Source organism: Fringilla coelebs (assembly GCF_963513975.1).
Source record: "Fringilla coelebs genome assembly, chromosome: 25".
In the NCBI taxonomy this organism is placed as follows: Eukaryota; Metazoa; Chordata; class Aves; order Passeriformes; family Fringillidae; genus Fringilla; species Fringilla coelebs.
In genome coordinates, this window is record NC_140051.1 from 7,267,607 (window position 1) to 7,290,686 (window position 23,080).

The window sequence follows — 23,080 nt, forward strand, 5'->3', positions numbered from 1 at the left end:
GTAATCAGTAAGTCATCTTTAAATACTTGGCCACCATTTGCCTTTGGATATTTCTTTTAATGATTATTTTGCAAGTCCCAGAGCAGTTAATGGCTATGTTTCCTGCCAGTGAGTTGTTTGGTTGTTTTTTGTTTTTTGGTTTTTTTTTGAACTAGGATTTATTTCACCTTACAGGGATTGAATTTCATCTGAATTTAATTTTAATAGACATCTTGAGAATTAATGTTGAAGCAACAAGTTCCTGTACCTTTGAGTGTGCAGGTGCCTGTTGCCACATCCAACGTAGAGCTGCCTACAGTGATCCATTAAAAAGCAGAGCTCTGTTGTGTAAGCACAGAAGGATTGAAGCCTTAATAAAAACATGTCCTTTTCTTTTAGAAGATAGAGAAATGTGCATGATATGTTTCTAGTTACTTAAACAGGGTATTCTATGACAGATTAACCTATCATCTTTGAAATGAAATTAGCAGTAGTGGTGCTTTATTATGTATGTTGCACGTAACATGATATGCCTTATGGAAGGCCTAGTGCTCTGGATGGTGTTTCATCCTGTGGCTCAAAGAGGAAAAATATGAAAAGAAGTAGAAAACAGTAATGTTATCATTGCTAGAAAAAAATGACGGGAAGACTGAAGCAAACGGGATTTTTTTGGCCAAAAAAAATGTGTGAATGTTTGTGAACGCATTTCACTTCAGCCTTCTGCCTTTTTGTTCCAAGCCTCCTCTTGACAGCTTTGCTAACAGTTTATTTTGTTCCTGTGGTGACTAAGCCATGGAGGAGCTGATATTTGAAGGTTTCTGTGCATAGTACCAGGAGGTTTGGGGCTCATCTGTATTGTGCTTTTGGCTTTCCTCAAACAGGTCTGGTTTAGGTGGCTGCATATGGTGAAATTCTCCACTGAGGGTCAGGAAGCTGTGCCAGAAGTTAAAAGGATTGGTTTCACCTTGTTGCAATAAATTACAGAGCAATCATAAATGATAGGAAGGAGTTTGATGAAGTGGGTGAGGAACAATTGATGGATTACTTTAGTTAAAATTACTTAGAGCCCAGTCCAACTCCCACTGAAGTCAATTAAATCATAGCTGGATCAGGGCCAGAATGAGTCAAATTCAATTATGCCTTAACTGTAAACATTTGAAAGCACATTACTGTAAGGTAGTTCAGCACTTAAATTACATTAAAACAAAAGCATTTATGAAATCCCGACTGATTTTATTTTATTTGTACAGTCCTATTAAAAGCCTTTTTCTTGTGGCTGAGACAGAGACCTCTTTGGCTGGTGCCTAATCCCCCAGCACCTGTCTGTTGTGAAGAGATGTCCCAGCCATTGGTACTCTAGATGAATTTATCCATCACGGACTTGCTGCTGAAGTGATTGCTTCAGAAGAGGCAGCAAAGGAGACTGAAAGGAGAATGTAGAAATCCTACTGCTGTTTCATCTAATTGTCAAGATTTAGAGAGCTTACTTGTGTAAGTATCAGCTCATAAATTAATGAAACTTTTACATGAGCTAATCTCAAATTCCAAAGCCAGAATGTTTATGGGTACTCATCTGTTTCTCAGCTGAACAAAGTACAGGATCCAAAATATTATTTAAAAAGAAATAATCTACATGATAAAATGGTGGATTTAGAAATGAGTTCAAGTATGGCAGTGTTTTCACAAAATTGGGCAGATTATCTTTTAAGTCGTTATTATATTTTAAATTGTAATTCACATGGTTCCTTTAGGACAATGTATGTATTTTCAATACATTCAAGATTGATTATTTTCATTTATCATCAGAAATTTTCTTCCCTGTCCAATTTCCAGCAGAGCCAGGGAGCAGCTCTGAGTTGCAGATGTAAGGTTTCCTGGCTTGCTGTCTGTCTTGGGAGGTCAGAGCTCCACATCCCAAGTGCCATCCCATCAAAACCTTGAGTTATGGCAAGCTGTGCAGACAGCAGGGAATGTCTGTGCACTGGGATCATTTCCATCTCTGGGTGAGCTAAATTCATCTCTGCACAGACAATCTCCCAGCCCATGCCAGGTCTGCGGGAGTGGAATCGATCTGGCTTGGTCTCCGTCTTTGTAGCAGTTGTGCTAAAATGAAAGATAGGGCCTGATCCTGGCTTTCATGGCATGACATCACTTTGGCTCTGTGAGAGGTTCTTTGTGGAGGATGGAGGTGCTGGACATGTGTGGGAATGGAAAACATGGATTTGACTGCATGCCCAGTTGGCATAGGAGTGCTGGAGTGTCTTATTGCTGTGTTCTTGGCTCCATGGACTGGGCTTTGGTCTGGAAAACTCAGTTTGGCAAATCATTTCATTTTCTTTTTTGCTGTCGCAGTTTTTGTAATTTTTTTGTCCTTTCTGTTTTCCTTGTTTTCTATTAATAGTGGGATCAATTAATAACTTCCACTATCACATTCTACTGAGTTGGCAACTATGAAATAGCAATTTGGCCTTCAGAGAAGGGGAAAAATGATACCCATCCAGGAGTTTTAATCAGGAAAATAGGATAGAACTGTGATAAACCTTAGTACAGGACTTCTGTTGCACATACTCAACCATGGAAAAATACTGTTCCTTCTCTTCCCTGTCACAGAGCAAAATCACTGCCAGGAGAGCAGTGAGACACTTTGGTGGCAACTGGTGACTCTGTGGCTTTTATATGTTTGAAAGAGCTGATTTCTGTGATCCAGGCCTTATTTCTCCCTTTACAGCATTAGCACAATTAATCATGATACAACTTGTAAAAATGCATTAAAATCAGTTGGCAGCTTTTGAAAACCTGAACACTGCCGTTCCCTCCTCACAGACACTGCTCAGCACAGCCTTGGCTCACCACCAAGCTCAGCTCCAGGGGTACCTTTGGAAAAGCCATCCCATCAATAAAGCTCTCACCTGCTCGTGGTTTTATCTCTGACCTTCCACCCACAAAACAAAAGTGGTGCTTTCCTGTAGTATTTTACAGGATAGAAAATTCTTTTGGCTGTGAAGGATACTGAGAAGCCTTTAATTCATCACAGTGTCTTGATGGTGACTTCAGCTGAAGAAAACCTTTCCTTTAGAAGAAATACCTTGGGAAAGCTCCTGACAGTTCTTCTACTTCTAGGAAGTAGAGCCAATGCTGAATTTCTGAGTACTTCAGGTGTGATTTTACCCTGTGCAGGGCTGGGAGTTGAACTTGATGATCCTTGTGAGTCTCTTTTAACTCAAGATATTTTTTTGATTTTAATTCCTTGCTGATGATTTGCTGGGACGTATCCCACTCTACTCTGAACCAGTCATGCCTATGAAGCATTTACTGAGTATTTCTTACATATGGAGTAAATGATAATGGAATTGCTGCCACCACCCATTGCTGCAATGTTAATTAACTGAAAAATCCACCCAGAAGAAAGTGAAGGGTTCATTTCCAGTACCTGGTGTGTAGCTTTAGTGCAATTTAAAATATAGTGGACTATTAATTTGTCTTCTCAAAATGTTTGTTTTCCCCAAAGCCAATCATGGGTCATTGCCTCCAGTAATTGATACCAGCACTGGAAATATTTGTCCAGTTGATGACAAACTTAAGTGTTTGACAAATTATCAACTCTGGTTAACCTAGAGCCAGTTTACACCTCAGGAGATAATTCAAATACACACCTCATCTAGTTTTTCTTCACAAGAATTTTCTTCATTACAGTGTTTCACTTGTTACAGCTGTCAGTAAATAGTGGGGCTTAGGTACTTTTGCCTGCTGCATGGATGTCCAAATACTGCTTTTCTCAAGACCTCTGGATTTTCCTTGTGTCCCCACTTATGTTCTCCTTGAAGTCAATAGAAGTTTTGGGTGTGTAGAAAAAGAAAAGGAATTGCATCAGACTGCAAATAAATTACCATTTTCTCAGCTTTTATTTATCTGGCAGCTTGGGACACGCTGTGTTGGGAGCAGGGATAACTGAGTGGAGCCCAGGGAAGAGCTGAGAGCTTTTCAGCCAGCGCTTTGTGCTTGGGCCATCCATACTTGGTTTTGTCCTTGAATTCGTATGTGACATGGAGCCAGTTGAATTCCTCATCCTTCCCATTTTTTAAAGAAAAATGGTGCTTCTTTACACATTAGCGTTTTAAACTCCTTTGCTAAGAAATGCAAGAGAAGCCCAAAGTACTATGGTCAGTGGGGACTGTGTATGTTTAACTGTGTTCTTCATGAGTATTAATTAAGTACACGTGAAATCCTGTTGTTTTTCCCAGCAGAGGGAATTCTGTAGGAAGGAAGAGACTTCCCCGCAAATCACTTTTAGATAGGTGTTCAGACAAACCGTGTTTATTACTTTGCAAGAGTTTCAACTCTTTCATCTCCATTTTTTATGCATCCTTTGTCTCTTACTGGATTTTTACACTCAGTCCATGCCCTGTAGGGCTCTTCAATTTGCTCTTTTGCTATCTTCCTTCCCTTATCTCCCCTTGAGCTTTTTGTTCCTCAGCACAAACTGCACCTGAGAATGTTCGAGTTCAAGTCGAACTTTTGAACCCATGATGTCAGGTTGGTTTGGAATTAAGTAAAACCAGTTTGCCTATCCCTCACTGCAAAAGGGTTAATCCTCTAAACTATTGAGAGACAAGGGCAGGGAATTGTGAAAGGAGCCCCTGTTTTATAAGCATTTGTATTGCCAGTGCTTGAATGCCCGTAATAAGCAGGTTGTGCTGTGATTAATGACTGTGTTTTACATGACGATGTATGATGTGGCTGACGATGGATGATGTGTCTCATTGGAGAAGCCATTTATTTTTATTCAGGCTCCTCACCCCAGCAGCACTGAAAATGAGATGTTAACGTCCTGGTGGCAGTGTGTTTCATTCTCATTTCATTAATGAAAGGTGACCCACAGAGAGGAGAAAATAATATAAATTTGCCTTTCCCTTGCCTCCTTTTAATGTGTGAGAAGACAACTCATAAAATTATTTTTTCATATGGGATTTTTCTTTTTCTTTCAAGATTCTTACTTTGCTCCCTCTGAATTGGAAACAAGTAGGAATGTGTTGTCATTCTGAAACTTTATGCATTTGGAGGGGGCAAGCTAGTCAAATGCCTTAAACTTTGCTTTCTTAAATTTATTTTTAATAAAGAACTAAAATAATTTTAAATATTTAGGTATTTGAGCCAATTTTTGTATCAGATTATAAGTTTCTGATTTTGCTGCAATTTCAATTGCACTTTCCCCTCTACTTTGTCATTTTGTATGTGTAAAGGATGTAGTGGTGGGGTGTTTGTGGTGGTTGGAATACACAGAGCGGACGCAGAACTCATCTTTTTATTAACCAGCTGTATATTTATATCCATCTGGATTCAGCATTGCATCCATCTAATGTCAAGTCTTTAACTTCTGTAGAATGGCTTTAAGTAAGGAGGAAAAAGACTTTTAAAATTACTTTTTAATTAATTGGAGAAAATCTGTTTCAAGGCAGTGAAATGGGATGTAGTATCCAAATCTTTCGAAAGCTGTGAATAAAATGAAAGCCCTTGGCTCTCCTTCCCATCAGATCTCCTGGGATGGAAGCAGGGACAGCTGTGGGCAACGCATCAATACTTCAATAGAGAGGAAAAATAGGATTTAAAAAAAAAAAATTAAATTGAAATAGTTTTTCATATGAGGTTCACCAAATGTGAATTAAAGGCCCTTTTGAGCCTCAGAATTTAAAAGTTCCCTCAGAACTATCACACCATTGCTGAGCAGAACATAGCAATTCCCATGATGGGTCAGCAGTGTTAGGTGTTTTCATCAGAGATCAGTAAATGCTAATAATTGCCTAAATTCTCTGGACAGCTTAATAACATTCCATGTGGGATACAGCCCCTTTTTCAGAGCTTAATGAAAACACTGTCAATGTAAAGAATTTGTCTGTTTGTATGTGGAAATGCCAAATCTAATATGTGTTTCATCCCAGCAGAGCCAAATCAGAGTCTGGTAGTGGTGAGACTTGGGAGATGCATAAAATATTCCCTGCAGAATTATTTAGATTAGCATCATGTTAAAACTGGCAGGGCTGGCTGATCCTGGGAAGAATGCCTTTCTTGGGTGAAGAGAATTTTTTTAAATTGAGCTTAAAAAAGCTATTTTTCTTGGAAAAGCCACACACTGTATCTGTGCCTGTTATTGGAGGAGTTCCCCTGGAAACATTACTGCTTGCACAAGAACAGGACACATGCATTGCTTCAAAATTAACTTACATATTAATGGCACATTGAGGAATTTCATAATTGTGTGACACAAAAGAGAGTTCTCGACACAGCACTCATGCAATGTATTAATGGGCAATGTCTGCAGTGAGCTGGGAAATAGCAACACCTCTGCCTCCTCTCATGGCTGCTGTTGAGTCCTTTCCAGACCATATCACTGGTGTGGCTGGTGTTATTGCCCTCATTTTGCATGTGGGAAAACAGAAGCCCAGTGGGATTCAGGGAGTTGGCTGAGACTGACCATTAAGGCAGTGCCAGGGATTGAAGTATTGTGCCTGAGGTCCTCTTTCACCAAAATCTACATCCAAGTGAGCAGAACTTTGTTCATTTTGTTCTTTTATGGGACAGAGTAATGTGACAATGTCCCCATTAGCCTGGAGCTGTTTCTTGTGCTAGAGGGAATTAGACACCCACCTACACATGAAGGGAAGAAAGGGCTGTGTTGTTTTTTGCCTATTTTATAACTGGCATTGCAATGAGATTATGAATCCCCAACATCCCTATGGAACGCAGCAATGCCGCGTTTCCTGCTGACAGGGGCTGTGACTCAGGGAAAGGGAAACTCGGAGGAGAATCCATGAATGATAAAACCAGAGGTGGTTGATACCCAAAGGTTTGACTTCAAATCTTAGATTGAGGGAGGGTTTTCCAGTTGGACCCCTAAATTTCCCACCTTGATCCCTAAATCAGAGAATTCCCAGAGGCATGTTTGTAATTCTGGATTGAAGCTGTTTGCAACAGTTGTCCTTCTAACATATCTGCACATAAGGGCATTATTTAACATTTAAGGGTGAATTTGAGCATTGTCGAAACCTAGTTCCATCTATTATGATTAATTAGAGCCTTATCTCCACCTGAAGTCTAATCTAAATTTGTCTGGAGATGTGAAAACAGTGTTTCTTCCTATCAGAACAGAAAAAAATCACACAGACAAACGTTGGACATGAGTGAGGGCTTGCATTTGGAGATCATCAGATCATGGAATTCCAGAATGGTTTGGGTTGGAATCTCTTCCAGTTCCAGCCATGGGCAGGGACATCTTCCACTATCCCAGGTTGCTCCAAACCCCATCCAGCCTGGCTTTGGACACTTCCAGGGATGGGACAGCCTCAGCTCCTCTGAGCAGGCAGAGGTCAGGACAGCTGGAGCTCACCAGCTGGAATCTCTGGCACATCCTTCTGTCAGGGCTGTGGTATGGATGCCGGGAAAACCTTATCATCACTTTTCTGGCACACACCTGCTTTCATCCCTCCAAAGCGCTTTGCAACTCTGAGGCTGACATTTTTCTCATGGAACTGCTTATTCTCTATGTGTCCATTTGGGGACTGCCCATCCTTGAGACATTTTCAGCTTATTTTTTGAGATTAGATGAATTTCTGTCAGAGTGAAACTTGCTTTGTGTTTCAGCTGAAAAACCTCAATATGCCTGACCCTGGATTGAACACGATGGGTCTTGGCTCCCATCAATCAGTTTGCTGGGAGACTGAGGTATTACTGGTGGGAGCATCCACCTCCCCATGTCCATATGGGACACTCATGTCTGCAGGCAGAGGTGGAGATAGAACCATGACTGATGGTTCTTGCAACATCCTCCGCTCATGACTGACTTTATGTAATACAGAGAATCCTGAAGTCAAGGAAGCTGCTTCAGGAATGAAGTTGCCAGGACTGATTTTTATGCTGTAGAATTGTTGGCAGTGAAAAGTTTCTGTAACCTGGAAATCCAGCTGTTTATTTTCCCCCATCCAAAATGTGAAAGCTTAGTTGTCCTAAATTCATTCTCTTTTGGTTAAGATTGGATCTGTAAGGTGACACGGGTGTGCTGCTATTTGATGTGAAGAGGATAAAAATAGCCATGCCCTGTGCTTATGGAAGCTGTGACATAGTCAGCTTACTCAAAAAAAAAGATCAGGTTTGGAGGAAATCCTCTTCCAGGGTGCTCTAGATTCTGTTAACAGGGTTTCAGCTTCCTGGAATAACGCTGGGGTGTCCATTATGCTCAGCTTTGTTCCCTGTGCGTGTCTCTCCTCCTTACCCCAGCCACCAGAGCTGGGTTAAGAACACTGATCTAATTGTCAGCCACAAAGGACAGGCAGGCTGTGAACAAAACCTGCTCGTGTATCATTTGCATCCTTCTAAATTGCATTGTTTGTGCAGCTGTTCAGCCAAATTGTCCACAGAGTTTATTTTTGTCCATAGAGGAAACAGAGATGGATTTTCTCTGTGTTAGGGCAGATGCAAAATCAAAGAATCATATATGCAGCTCAGAGAGACCAAGCTCTCTCCTAAATGTGTCCTGATGGGGGCAAAATTATTAGTAAAGCAACCCTTGAGATTATAAACCATTTCAGGTTAACACTGGCACTTGCTGAAGTCCCCCTTTCATTTCAGCGGGGAGGAAAAGAGCAGGATGTCTGTGTATTTTAAACACTGATCCACTATTCTCCTGAGAAGGAAAAAGTGTTTTCCGAAAGGTCCATCAGGCAAAATTTACGCAGTCTGGTGTTCAGAAACAATTGCACTCTCTTTCTTCCCGTGTGTCATTCTCAGCAATGCGTTTTAGAGCCTTGGGGCAGGAAGAGGTAGTGATATTTATGGCCAGCTTTCTGCTGGAGCTTACACAAGGGTGGGCTTGAGAAACCTGAAGAGTGCTTTTGTGTGCCTGGCCAGTCAGCTGGCCAAGGCTGGTGTTTGCTTATGGATGCTGTGATAATAATTAACAGAGCAGGAAGCGAGGGACTGATTGATTTATGTGTCCATGGCATTGTGTGTTTGAACTTGGCTAGAAACTGTGAAATGCTCAGAGAAGGCAGAATCGTTTGTCGGTTGTGTGAGGATGTAAGAATGGCCATGATGTGTTGGCCCAAGGGCCATATAGACTCAAAGCTTGGGCAGTGGCCAGGAAGAGATGCTTGGGGAGCAGAACAGAGCACAGGACAGGACTTACACTTCGATCAAATTCCATCCCCTCAGATAGGACAGGCTTCACCATCAAAGTCCAAATCTTATTCCTTGACCAGTGACACCACCTGGACAGAGGAATCGATTTGGCCTCTCCCAGTGTCCCATGATGTCTGGTCATGTCTGTCATTGGTAAATTGTTGCAGCTTAAGCTGAGACACCCTGACAGTTCTGGTGCTGTGTTCCCCCTCCATCCCCAGTACCCAAGACCAGAAACTTCCTGTAAATCCACCCCTTAGAGCTGTTCCCTTCTCTCATCCTTTGGCTGCTCCACATGTGAAGTCTGGATCAGTAGATGATGAGTTCTAGTGCTGAGCCTTCTCCTCAGTGATAGAGGGAACTCTTGACTGAAGTATTTAACATGACTCAGTTCAAAAGAAGAGTTTCAAGCTGAAGTTGGCTTAGTGGACCCAAAGTGTCCCTTGGTGCAGATCTGGGCAGGGAGCTGGCAGATTGTATCCCAGAACTCCCCTGCACTGCCTGAGTGTTGTTTATGGAGATGTGCTGGTGTTTATTTCTCTGGGATTGATGTAGCCCAGACTTAGAACTACCTCTAAGTCCAAGCAATAAGGGTCTGGAATGGAGGTTCACTTCCAAGCCTGCCTTCCCTTGGGAGCTGTTGAAGTCATGATGCCTTGGGCCCACGTATCCAATTAATATTAAGGCAGATCTGCTTGTGTTCAGGGCACCTCCTTTCCCACTGAGGAGAATTTAAAGGACTCATCAGCTAAAGATGTGGAATCCCAGACAGAGACCCTTTTGTGTAGCCTTAGACAATGAGCAGGACCTCTCTGAGCCATGCTCAGGTTGGCTGGAGGGGGCAGGTTTGAGTGAAAGGGGCCCCCATCCAAAAGGCAGGTTGTCATTTGAGTACGTGAAGCAGAATAATTCAAAGTACAGAAGTGGTGTCTGTTCTGATGCATTCTCTGCTGATGAAGCCACAGTGCCATTACATTTACCACAAAGGATTTCTTGAGTGCTAGCCAAATAGATTCTTTAAATGCTTCTTTAAAACAAAATAAATCTTCTTTATATATAAATTTTCCTCTTCACTGAGGATCTGACAAGGTCCTGGCACGTTTCTCTGCTTGACTGACAGCCTGGAAGAAAGGCTGCTCTGTGCAGGGACAGCAGCCTTTAGCACCAGGTGCTGCTGGCTTGTGTCTTTCCAGCATTTGGGAATAAACTCGGTGGCTGAGCACTGTTATTCCAGGATATCCCAGTTATTGCCCAGGCCAGCACAGCCAGGCCAGGCCTTTCCACTCCAGCTGCAAAAGGTGCATTACCATCTTCTCCCCCCCTTACGGCCCTGAACAAAGCCAGTTTGTCAGAATGGTGATCACCAGCCCTGTCAGAACATCCCTGGTGCCACCCTTCAGGGATGTGGCATCCCTGGAGACACTGCTGCTCTAGGTGAGTTTTGGATTGTGTTTTTAAAATGGTAATTGCCCCACATCCAGCCCTGTCCAAGGCAAGGTGCCTGTGGCAGCAGGGAATGAGACAAGTCTTGTTCAGGGAGGCTCTCAGGCCTCTCAGCTGTTCAAGGCCAATTACTTACTGTGTGCAGGGCCTTAAACACACAAAAAAGTACAATATTAATATCAAATGTCATTAATAAGTAAGGATTATTATTTTTCGGTTGGTTTTTTGGAAGCCTGCAGCATGCACGCCTTGTATAATTCAAACTTACTCATTGCTTTTCTTATTGAGAAGAAATACAGCAATTTGTTGATAAATTGCTAATGGAGACAGACTTATAATGGAAAATCTGGATCCTACAGAGCTGAGAAAATTTCCCATGTGGGCTTGGAATTGGGCTGAACTCAGCCACAGCTCCAAGTGTCCCAGACCACAGGGAGCAGAAGCTGGAGTTGTGTCCAGCTCCAGTCATCCCTGGGAAGTTGTACCGGGATTTGCAGAGTGGGAGATGCTTTGGGGAGGAGCATCTTTTAAGTCAACCTCCACCAACATCAGTGGTTTTCTTTGCAACAGATTTAGCTAAAAACCTGTTCCCCCCAAAAAGAGTGATTGAAAAGGGACTGTTCTCTTAGGGAAGGTTAAACACGACTCCTGGTTGAGCCCAGGTTTATCTCCCACCTGAAAATCTGAGGTAAAAAATTGCCATTTGATTAGATACCTGTTTTTTCTCCCATTCCCACTTGGCTCATACAGAGGTGTAGACTCCTGAAGAACTGGCTTTCAGCCAGAATGCCTAAAAAAAGGATCATTTTGCCTGTGCTAAAATTAGCTGCACTAATTTCCTTTGTTTTGTTTTGTTTTGTCTTCTGTTTTCTTTCTGTGGGCACATGCATGTGAAATCCTGCCTCCACTGAAGCTGATGGGTATTTTGCCATGGACATCAGTTAGGTCTGGATTTTTCCACAATGAAGAGAAGCCATTTGCTACATTTTTTGCTGTGTTGCTGAGTGGTCCTTGTCAGATTAATAGGGTTCATTGAAGTGGCAAAAGATTGTAGTGTTAATGTACCTGCAGTCTTTGGTTGAGGAGCAGTTAAACTTTACTCCAAGGAACCTCACTGGTGCTATTTTAGAATATCAGTGGTGTCTGTTCGTGTTCCAGTTCTGCACTTAAGTTTTCAGGGTTGATTACTCTGCCTTCCTGTAGCTTCCGTGACACAATTCCTATGGAAATTTTGTCTCTCTGCATTTTGGCTGAGTCTTAAGACTATTTTTGGAAGTTCTCAAAATGTCCCAGAAGTGCCCTTCACCTCTGCTCTTGTGCAGAGACTTTAGGTCTAGCTTAGCTACCACCATTTTCCACACGTATCCAAAGAAAGAGAGCAAGTAGAAAAAGAAACCAAACCACAGGCAATTCTTCTCTCCCGAAACAAGGCTAAGTCTGTATCTGAGCTTTGAGGTGCTGGAGAAGAAGAATGGCAACAAAGAGCATTTTCAAACACTCCCTGTTCCAGGATTCCCATTTAATATGTAATAGTCACAGAAAAATCTGCTTATAGAGCTGAGCTATGGCACTTGTAAAGGCTCAGGGGATTATCTGCAGGTTTTCCAGCTCTTCCAATACTAAGAGAGGTATGTATAGGAAATCTGAAAGACTGTCTGAGGGTTGTCTTTCAGAAAGACTGGAAAGGATGAGAAGAGAATCAGTGCCTGAACTGGTTGAGAAAAAGGAATTCTGACAAATTACTCATCTCCACCTTTCTATCTAAGCTTTGTTTAAGAGGGGTGCTAAAAACATCTAATTCCATACCTAGGTACCACCTCTAAGCTCAATTGCCTTGCTCAGGGGCAGCTTAAGGAGGCTTTGTTGCTGTGCCTGGACTTCAGTTCAGAAGGACTGTGTGTGCCAGTGTGTTCCAAGAGCTGCTCCATGCAAATACCCGGACTCACAGCTGGGAAGTGCCAAGCTGTCAGCGCTGTGATCGCAGCCTCATTAGCCCACCTCTGCCCAGGCCATAATTGGCTCAGGAGCAGCCATCCCCTGGCATGGCTCTGCTGCTTCCCATTCTGGAGATAGCAGAGAGATCTGTTCCCACCATGCTGCATAGCAGAAACATCACCCAGGTCATTTTTTAAACTTGGGATTCAAGTTTTCATGACAGCGCTTAGTGGGCCAGGCACCTTGGAAATGGCTGGATCAAGGAAGTCTGAGAGACCTGGCAATTCCCCTCAACCCTCTCCTAAGCACTTGTTCCTGAGAGAATGTGAATTTTTCTGGTATATGCACAACTTTTTGCTGTTCTTTCCTTTCCTCTTGCCTTTCGTGTCTGAATCAGGGTGCTTGGTGGAGCACAGCGTTGGTCTTGGGAAAAAACCTGATGCCTTCTAATAGTTAATAAGAAAGAGTCTCCCATGTCTGGGGAACTTATCAGTGCCTAAGCCTGGCCTGAGGAAGCTCAGCAGAGAAGCAGAGCCCTTGTTCAAGGGTCATGTTTTCTCTCTGGTTAGCTTTTGGCAGGTCTAGCAACCATAAGGCAAAGTCCCACTCTGACTGAGGGGACGTCGTGTCCTGCAGCACACCCTGGGTACCCGGCTGCTGTCTTTAAGCACTTGGCTTCTGGGCCATTGAGTTCCCAGATTGTACCAGGTCCCTGCTCAGCTCTGGATGAGGTGGTGAAATCTAGCTGAGATCCATGGAATTGGTATTGTCAGAAAATCTTTGCTTTTTGGGATCTATGGTAGAAAAAGTCAATGTAATGCTCTCCCTCTCCACTAAAGAAACTGTGTGTGGTTCAACTAATTCTCAATGTTTCTGTGCTTCTTTTGTTTTCCTTACTTCACTCAGGGATTGCTTATTCCTGTCAGGAGACTGCCTGCTCCTTCAGCAAAATCCAGTTCTGTCCTAAATGAACTCGACTCCTTCTTGGTTCCCTTTGTTTTGACAGTCAGGAGATGAGAGATTTATAGACCTTCCTAAGTCGTAAATTCATTTTCTTTTATTATTTACCTTTAGCCCATTCTGAGTGAGATTCATTCTGCCTCTGAGCAGGGCTGACCTGCCAAGAGGAGCTGATCCATAAATCTTTCCTTCCTTTTTCTTTCTTGCTTTCCAAAACAACATTTGGAAACTGAGTTTGCCTGGGAGGAAAACTGTTCTTCCATTGCCGGCAGTCAAACCGTGCAACTAATTAGTGCTTTCCGTTTTCTCGTCCTTCTATTCTGTGTCTGCTGGGGTTGAAATTAAGCCAGGAAGGAGGGGAGAAGGGGGTAAATAAGGGGAAAATACTTGCTTCAACTATTTATTTTTAATTACGACTTCTGCAAGATGATCTGTGCAGTGGGGGTGTATCCACTGTGTCTTAGGTAGTGGTAAAGAAGAAGTTTAAAATAAGTTTATTAGAAGGTGAGTGGAGATGGTTTCAGGTTGGTCTTCTTGATGTAACATCTTCTTCTTGTTGCTGCTGAAAAGAAAAACAAATGACAAAAAAAAAATCTTTGGATGCATCAAACCATGACAGTTTTTTTGCAGAAATATCTGACATATAATTAGGAAACCAGAGTCCAGGGTTATCCTATCCGTGACTTGAGTATGCCAATTCTTGCCAAGGTGATGTGGGCAGTGCTTAGTACAGATCTGCTATTCACTGTACAGTGGCTGCCAACACAGATTTAAATAGCGAAGCAAAATGTTGTCAGATCATAGAAAATGCTCTGCAGATCCAATGTCTTTTTTATTTTTAGCCCTTGGTTACTTTTAGCAAGAGTGGCCAGATGTTTGCTTTGTGGGGTGGACAGAAATAAGAGTGTTCTTGCTGCTTGAAACTGAGATTATTAAAATCCTTAAGAAAGAACTACAGGAAAAAAAAATCTGTTGTTTAGGCAGTGCTCCTTCAGTAGTGCATGGTATGAAGTATGGGATTATACTTATTTTTGCCAAATATTTGAGAAGTATTCAGCAGCAGAGTGAGGCCAAGAATACCCTAGACTTTGGGGTAATTAAGGGATAACTGGGACTTTTCTATAGAAAACCACATAGTAAGAGACCATTGCCCTATGAAGAGGAGTGAGACCTTCTGAGTCCTAAACCACTGGTGGTTTCACCACTGGACTGTGGGGCCTCTTTACAGTTTTAGATGGAAATATTAAAATGCTTTAGGTGTGTTTCTAGGGTAGCAAGTTCCTCATTTTCTGGTTTATATGGGCATCTTCTGGGTTTTCATGAACAAAAGAGCAGTGGGTCAGAAAAAATGCTCACACAACAGTGCAGGTGAGAACGTGTTCAGTGGAGCCATTGTGAAAGGCGGGTATGGAAAGAAAGAGCTCTTCACTCCCATTCATCCCAGTTCAGGAGACAGAGCGTGTCACAACAGTGCTGAGCAGACAAGAGCTGCCTGCCAATATTTAATTTGTTGAGGATTAGGAAATTATTCCATTCTTACAATACCGTGTCAGTCTAGAAGTACCTTTGAACTCTGGGGGATGTGAAGTTTAGATCTCGCCTCAGATTTCGTGGCGTTTGGAAGGCAAGGCTTTATCAGGGTGAGAACTGTACAGATGGTTTAAGGGGAGTCATGTTAACAGTGTACCTAGAGGCTGTGGACTGGCTCACCTTCAGGTGCTTTCAACTTTGGGATAACTAGATCCAGAGCAGGACACTGAACGTGGACTTCTTTCTCTGGGAACTGAAGGCTGCCTCGTGCAATGTAGAGGTCAGTTATTTCTGGTTTGCTCTACGTGCAAGAGGCTACTAAAGCATTCCCCCCTTTCTGACCTGTACCTTTCTCCCAAAAAATATCTGCAGCCTTAACGCCCATGTCTTTTCTAGATGCCATCCTTATTTCTTACTCTGTGCCACATCCATCCTGTGTCCTCACCAGGCTGAGTGCACAAAGCTGAGCAGTCTTGTATAAGCCGGGCTGATCATGATGCTTTCCTTATTTATGGTGGTTTCTAAAAGCACTGTCACAACTGTTGGTGTCAAGCCATAAGCAAAGGTTACTCTTACAAGCACAAATGATAAACAAATATGCAACACTTACTGTCAACAGCCTCACAAATCTGTTCAGCACCTGGAACTCGGATCAGCTTGGTGGTTGTAAACCACAACTTGCACAGAAGCAGCACTGCAGTTTCAGAAGGGTCATAAATAAGTTTGTGTCCTGACATGGGCTCCAAAAATAAGCATGTGCTGAGCTTTTCTAACTGTTTGACCAGGGCACAGCTGCTGGCTGCTGAGAATTTTGGGAAATGTATCCCCTCATTCAGGTGCTCAGCACTTGAAAACCCAGACACAAACAACTCCGGTGTCATCTGCTTCTCTAATAACCACTGTTGTACCCTGCAAAAATAGCCAAGGCCTTGCTGCTGATTGTGAAAAGCAGTTCTTGTAATCCTAATCTTACCTGACTATTAGAAAAATAACCTGAAGAGACTTTTCTCTGTTTGATGAAGGCAGATCTTATGCTCTGGGACGATTGTAACTGTCCTCCCCTCCCTTCAAGCACTCCACGTGCTGCTGCCATGCCATACAGAAAAGAAAATATCCCTGGTTGCTCTGATGTCAAATAACTTTGCTGACCTCCTTTGAAGAGAGTTTCTTGTAAAAATCCTTTCATCCAGAGGTGTCAGTCACTTGGAGCCTTGCAGGGGTTTCTGAGCTCTGGTGATTTATTATTAATGAGTAATTTTGTGCTTTATGGAGAGCCCTGCTGGAAATATATGGAGGTACAAAAGTATTGATTAATCAGTGATCTGGTGCTAAAAGCTAACCATGAGTGAGAACAGGAATGGGCTGTGGGGTAAGGTTTGGAGGATGAACCTGTAGAGGAGCAGGAGCTCTGTGATGGGCAGGGTTGAACCAAGACCCCATAACAGTGGATAAGACTGGACCCACTCCTTTCTGGAGTAAGCTTAAGCTTAAGTCTCCTTATCCAGAACAGGGTAGAACTGGGATCCAAGAAGTCTGTTGGAGCCTGAGCGACCAAGAGCAGTTGTGTCCTGGGGCTGAGTCCCAGGACTGCTGCAAATGAAGACATCCACACACGATGTCCTCATGAATCCCATGGCACACCCAGGAACACCTCTCATGGTGGAGGTGGCCTCAGTGTTCCTTCATAGGACTCTAGAAATTGAGAGACCCTTCAAGGAGGCAAGAGGGGATGACTTTTGGGCGAATTTGGCTGAAAGAGAAGAAATCATCTGTTCTATGGGTGGGCCAGGAAATTTTTTGCTATCCCACAGTGTCGGAAATGAATAGTGGTGGGTTGACAAGAAGGACATAGGCTATGGGAGCAGCATCTGCTTTACCTTCTGTCTAGCTGGGTGGTGTCAGAGGGGTCATAAATACCAGCATAGATTTAGTGTGTAAAGCAAAGGACAGTGGTGTAAAGCAAAGGATAGTGGTGTAAAGCAAAGGACAGCACACTCTGTCCACACTCTTTGAACAGCCACTGAAGTTGAAAATCAAGGCAAAAATTTCCACCAGGTTACTCAGTGGTGCTGTAGATTAGCACAGTCTTCAGCTGGAAAAAATACGCAGAAAAAAAAGGTAGATAAGGCTCGACACAAGGTAAAGGTTGGCTTGGCAGACCTGGTCTCATCTCTCAAATGCTTCCTTGGTGGTTTCAGTGGAAAGCTTTATATTTAATGGAAATACTTTGATTTTTAGTGTTGCAGAGGTGTGGAGGAGAAAGCATGACTGAAGCCCTAGTCTGCCTAAACCCCAGTCTGTAGTCACAGCTATTTAGGTTTTTGACAATAGTTTTTCCAGCTTGCTTTTCAAGTGGCTGGATTTTGCACAACTTGCTGTGGTTGAGGAGAGAAGCAACGATCAACAGCCTATGATGTTCTTTGATGTATCCAGCTTACCTAGGACCTGGTTCCTGTGATCACAACCCTACACCTGGGGAGAGGGCTGAGGAATGCAGGTCATCAGCAGGCCAGGCTGGGAACTCCTTTCTTCCACAGTGTGGAGTTACTCACCCCAACACACTCATTGAGGTCTAGAGATCATTATTTTCATTAGTGGTGATTCATGTGAAGGGTTTCACAATCGGGCCTGCTGGTGTAATATGTTCCTTTCCACAGTCCCATTTATCTAAAGATCTCCAAATACTTTGTGTACATTAAATTTTAATCCATGTTTTACTACCAGTGATGTAGGTAAGGAGGATTGTTTCCATCTTGCAAATGAGGTAAAATGAGGTACGGAGCAAGAAAGTGAGTTGCCCAAGGCTCTGCAGGTTGTATATCTTAGAGTGAGTTTACGTTTCCCATATGTAGCTCAATTTCCCTGCCCAAACTTAAAAGGAACATTCAATTTCTTGGGGCTAAGGTTGAGCAGAAATTTGCTATAGCTGTAAATCAGAAGGCCTGATGTAGATCAGAACTTCCTCTAGTGTTTGGGAATGTTTGGATTTGTCATCCCAGAACAGCCCTGATCTGAAAAGATTGGAGCAGAACTGGTTTGTTTTTAGGGCTGGTATCAACTGGGTGGTGTAAGATGCAGAGTTCAGTCAGTGAAGAACTCTTGGGATCTGTTCATCCTCATCTTCCTGCACGGTCAGCGGGATCAGTGTGGGCAGTGGAGGGCGAGGGGGGTTCTGATGTGGTTGCCTATTAGGGGATGGAATGAGCTGTGAACTAGACTCTGTTGTCTATTACCCGCAAAGGGAGGGGGACTGTCTCAAGTGAACCCTGTCCTAGTTTCCCTAGGGAAACAAAGTTGGGAGCAGAATGGGGATATATTTCATCCTTTGCTTGGAGTTTAATCTCTTGCAGTAATTAGATTATTTCAATAGTTATAATATCTCCTAAAAAAGGAGTGGAAAGGCAGTCCTTCCTTTCCCTGACTTGTTAGGGTTAGGGTTAGGGTTAGGGTTAGGGTTAGGGTTAGGGTTAGGGTTAGGGTTAGGGTTCCCCAGCCCAAGAAAAGCCGTGCAATTTTGGAGAAGGAACAGATCTAAAGAGGGAAATATCCTTGCTTGTCCTTTAACAAGCAAATGGCAGAGCCATGAAAACCCTTCTTGTCTCCCTCCTCTCTCCTGCGCTCCCGTTGCTCAAACACATCAGCTCTGATCTGTCCTTTATCTGCCTGTGCTTCCTCCCTGCCAGGCTCCCCTTCTCTCCGGGCCTATCCCCTCCTCTCCGTCATCACCCGGCAGCCGCCCGTGCTGGCCCCGCTGCTCCCGGCCACCGGCAGCTCCCAGGCGCTGCCAGCCCAGCCCTGCGTGGGCACCGTGGGCACAGAGATTCCCCCCAGCGAGGCCCAGGGCAGCAGCGAGTCGGAGGCAGAGCAGCCCCCACCGCGCTCGAAGAAGCCGCGCCGAAGTAGGACGATCTTCACCGAGATCCAGCTCATGGGCCTGGAGAAGAAATTCCAGAAGCAGAAGTACCTCTCCACCCCTGACAGGTAGGTTGGTTGCCCACACCAGGAATAGGGATGAGCAAAAGGGATGCTCCAGCCCTGCTCAGCTGGTCCACACTGAACATTCCCTGGCTGGGGGTGCTGCCTCTGGTTCCACCGAGTTGCCTCGGCCATCGGCTGCGGCCACGGCAGGTAACCTGATTCAAATTCAAGGCTACTTTTCCTGGGATCAAAGGTGACACTATTAGATAATTTTGGTGGAAATGTCAGATGATGAAACACGTGGTTGGGAGCAGTTCTCCAGGCTCAGAGATCTCCTCAGAGAAGAAGGATCTCTGCTTTTCCGTCTCCTGCTGCACACTTGAAAAATGATGGAGCCTGTCTCCCCCTGGGATCAGCTGGTTCATGGCTGTGTGTTCATGGTATCTTCAGCTGCTCCTGAGCTGGCTTTTATCCAGCACCTTGGGCAGCAATTGGGAAGGTGGTGGCCTGTTCATAAGCTTGGAAAGCAGAGCCTGGAATTGAAAGGTGCCTTGCAAAGGCGCAGGCAAGTTCTTAGGCACTGTTTGGTACCCCGTGGGCAAACCAAACTAAGAGAGATTTTAACTTTTTTAAGGGCTTTGAATCCTACTCTGGAAATTTAAATTATGGAAAAATGACTCATCGAATTCCTAGGAAGTTTGTAAACCTGGAGAAGGTTTGAAAGGTATCAGTCCCTGCACTCCACAGAGGGCAGTGTCCCAATATTTAAATTGATTCTGAAGATGGCATTTTCTGCTCCTACTGCCTGTCACCAAATTGCTGCAAGGCAAAAATTCCTGGCCATAGCCAACCTGCCTCATGGAGTTTCAGAGTTCCTGCTATGCCTGCGCTGACTCCTCACAGCTTCACATCACCAGATGGTTGGCACTTTACTGAAGCACTCAAGGCTGGTAATTAATAATCTCATATGACTGTTCCTTGGCTTCATTGAGGCCAGTGAGCAATTCCTGCCCATGTACCACTTCCCCTGTGTTTGTTTCCTTGGGTTTCCAGGCAGTGCTGGTTGCACTGAGGTATGTGGCAAGAGATGGCAGCTGGTTGCAAGTAAACCAGGTGTTACCAGACATGAGCACTAAGGCACGAAGGGCTGGCTAAGCCAAGCTTCTCTCTGTCAATTCATGGCTGAAAACCTGGCAAAGCAGTAAATTGTGATCTGTGTTCACTTCTGCAGCTTTTGGCCTGGATAGGAGATTGTAGCCCTGAGAGGGCACCTGAAACTCCTGGTTTATCCTTAGTGAGGGAGGGCAGTACATCAGGGTAATGACTCTGACATGTTCTACTCTTAACAGTAGTGGTGTCCTAGATTAATGGCTTCAGATGTGATGTAGTGGCAGACAAAGCCTGCAGGTCCAGAGTGAATCTGGAGTGCAGGAGAAGCATGAATCCTTGAGTGTGAGGTGGAGCACACAGAGCTGGGGTGGGGTACGTGGCTGTTTACAAATGTAAATCTGGTTGGCCAAGGAGCCCAGCTGTAACAAAGCCTTTATTATGAAAAACTTGGCCTTGACAAATGTGTTTGCCCACCCAAAGGCAAGGAGATATTTGCCAAAAAGTCACAGAAGGCAGAATACTGTGGAATGTGGCTCTGAGTTGGACCTGCCCCACCTGCAGGACTTGCATGACTCCAAGGGGCTCTTTTCTGGCATGGCTGAGGATTTCCAGCTCCATCCCTTGTGCAGCTCTATTACAAAACCACCAGATGCATAGTGCTATCACCTGTGGGGAAGGATCAGGAGCTCCTCTGAGCAACATTTGCTTCATATCCTGGGCTTTAATACAAAAATAATGAATGGGTTTACATGAACTTGCATGGGTTGGAGATTTGTGAAGGATGAATCAGGATTATGGGCTGTCTGCCACATATACCCTGTAGTTAAACATACAAAAAAATAAATTCACTTAGAAGCTTAAATTGCCTCAATAACAGAATGTATATTAAATTGATAGATTTAGATGTACTACTCTTCCATGAGAAATGGGCAAGTACCATGGTCCCTCTTCTGAAGCTAGTGAAAGAGAAATACGATGCAAAGGGTAGCTGATGCTGTGTGTCTGTTCCTACCTGTTTGCTTCAGACGCCAGTGACCTGTTTTTCAGGGATGTGACGTACCAGTAGCTCCTAATTCATGGACAAACATGGAGCATCAGCAGCTGGAGTGCAGCAGGTTCATGCCTCAGAGGGCAGACAAACCCTGCCATGTCTAGAAAAGAGAGCTTGCAAACACCTGCATCTTCCATAGGAGCATCTGTCTTTGCATCCTAAATTCATGGATTTTACCACTTTTGTTTGACTGTTCTCGAGACAGCTGATCAGAGAGACACTGCTGAATGCTCTGACAGTGTTGCACTGCCTAGACCTGGCACCTGAGCTCTTGGCTTCAGTAAACTCATTTTGTTGTCCGGTTTGTCTCCCAGGCTCGACTTAGCCCAATCCTTGGGGCTGACTCAGCTCCAGGTGAAGACGTGGTACCAGAACCGTAGGATGAAGTGGAAGAAAATGGTGAGTGGGTGCTTGTCATTTCTCCATGGCTCTTAAAGACTGATTGCAAAGAACAGATTTGGAAGCTGAACATAGTGGAGTGACTTGTGTCTATTTATACTAAATTTTGTTTTATTCCTGATCATTTTTCACAGAGATGGTCTCTTTTTTTAAAGTGTTCATACTGCAGTATATGTGGTGGGCTAGAGGGGACTAAAGGCAGTAGGAGGATGACAAAGCAAAGAGGTGAAAGAAATGAGAATAGAAGTGAGGGAAGAACCAAAATATCTCCTTCTGCATTTTTCTGCATTCGTGTGATCTCAGTGCTTCTGGGATTGGTTTTGTGTGTAGAAAAAAAAAAGATTGTGTTGCTCTATGGAAACAGAGCAGTTTTGAGAGCTGATATTAATTTTTACTTCTCATATCTTTGTTTCACCTTTCACTCTTTCTCATCCTCATGGTCCTTTTCCAATTAAGATGCTTTTTTATGAAGGACAGCCACTCTATAAATGCTGGTGGGAACATGATGCTGTGACATTCTGCTGTGGAGGTGTCTATGTTTTCTGATTTGGGAGATGAGATGGAGTTCTAGGCTGTTCCTTTGGATGCATGTGTCCCCTGCAGAAGTTACCATCACTTTTAACAAATGTGGCATTACCTTGGATATAGATCCTTGGCTGGAGTGTCTTGTTGCTGCAGAAATGGTGTGAAGAGAGAGGGAGTTAGACCCAGGAACAGGATGTTTGAGACCAGCAGAGTTCAGAATCCTGATGGTTCATCTCTTTGCTCCAGGTGTTGAAGGGTGGACAGGAAGCTCCAACGAAGCCCAAAGGCCGTCCAAAGAAAAACTCCATTCCCACCTCGGAGGAGATTGAAGCAGAGGAGAAAATGAACAGCCAGGCTCAGAGTCGGCCGCAGGAGGCATCCCAAGCCTCTGAGGAGCCAAAACTAACAGAGGAGAACCCAGAAGAAGTCCTGTTGGAGACAGAGAAGTCTCCAGAACATATACCAGAGCCTTCCTCAGAGGAGACTACGCCATTAAGTTAAAAGGGTGGGAAAGGAGGGGACAAGAAGAGGAAAAAAGAAAAATATCAAAGAGAAAAATCAAAACCAAATATATATATGTATATATATATTTAAATATGTATGTAGGGGTGTGAGTGTACATATATATATAAATATATATATATATGTATGTAGACCTTGTGCATAAGTCTAAAGATTGGTCACGTTGTGCCTTTGGGAATCAGCCATCATGGGCCAGGTGGAACAAAGACATCCCATGGGAGTGGTGTCAGCCTGTTCCTCTGGCATGGGCCTGAGCTTTCCTGCAGAGAGGGCTGGGGCCAGGACATTTCCAGGGAAAACCACTCCAAGACAGCTCCTTGAGAAGCCTGGAGCTCTCCCAGGCAGTGGGAGGCAGGTGTATGGCTGTGTTGGAGGGTCAGTGTGTGCCCTTGGCTTTATCCTTGCTTTTTGTGGTGCCAATGGACAAAAAGCTTGGCCTAGGCTCAGATCAGGGATAGCCAAGGAATGGGAGCTCTTACAGCACCATTTCCTTGTGTAACCAGCACTTAATTCTGTTAGGGATGGGCCTGACTTAAAGAA

General features: G+C 43.9%; 1 protein-coding gene across 1 annotated transcript in view; it reads left to right on the forward strand.

The window, feature by feature from the left end:
- The window catches only part of BARX2 (BARX homeobox 2), a 31,896-nt gene extending 9,274 nt beyond the window's left edge, over nucleotides 1–22,622 (forward strand). The window contains exons 2-4 of the mRNA XM_084221525.1: nucleotides 18,699–18,996; nucleotides 21,409–21,493; nucleotides 22,265–22,622. Of these exons, the coding sequence (XP_084077651.1) occupies nucleotides 18,699–18,996; nucleotides 21,409–21,493; nucleotides 22,265–22,519 (638 nt within the window). The 3' untranslated portion in view covers nucleotides 22,520–22,622. The remainder of the gene's footprint in view (nucleotides 1–18,698; nucleotides 18,997–21,408; nucleotides 21,494–22,264) is intronic.
- Nucleotides 22,623–23,080: the final 458 nt, after the last annotated feature.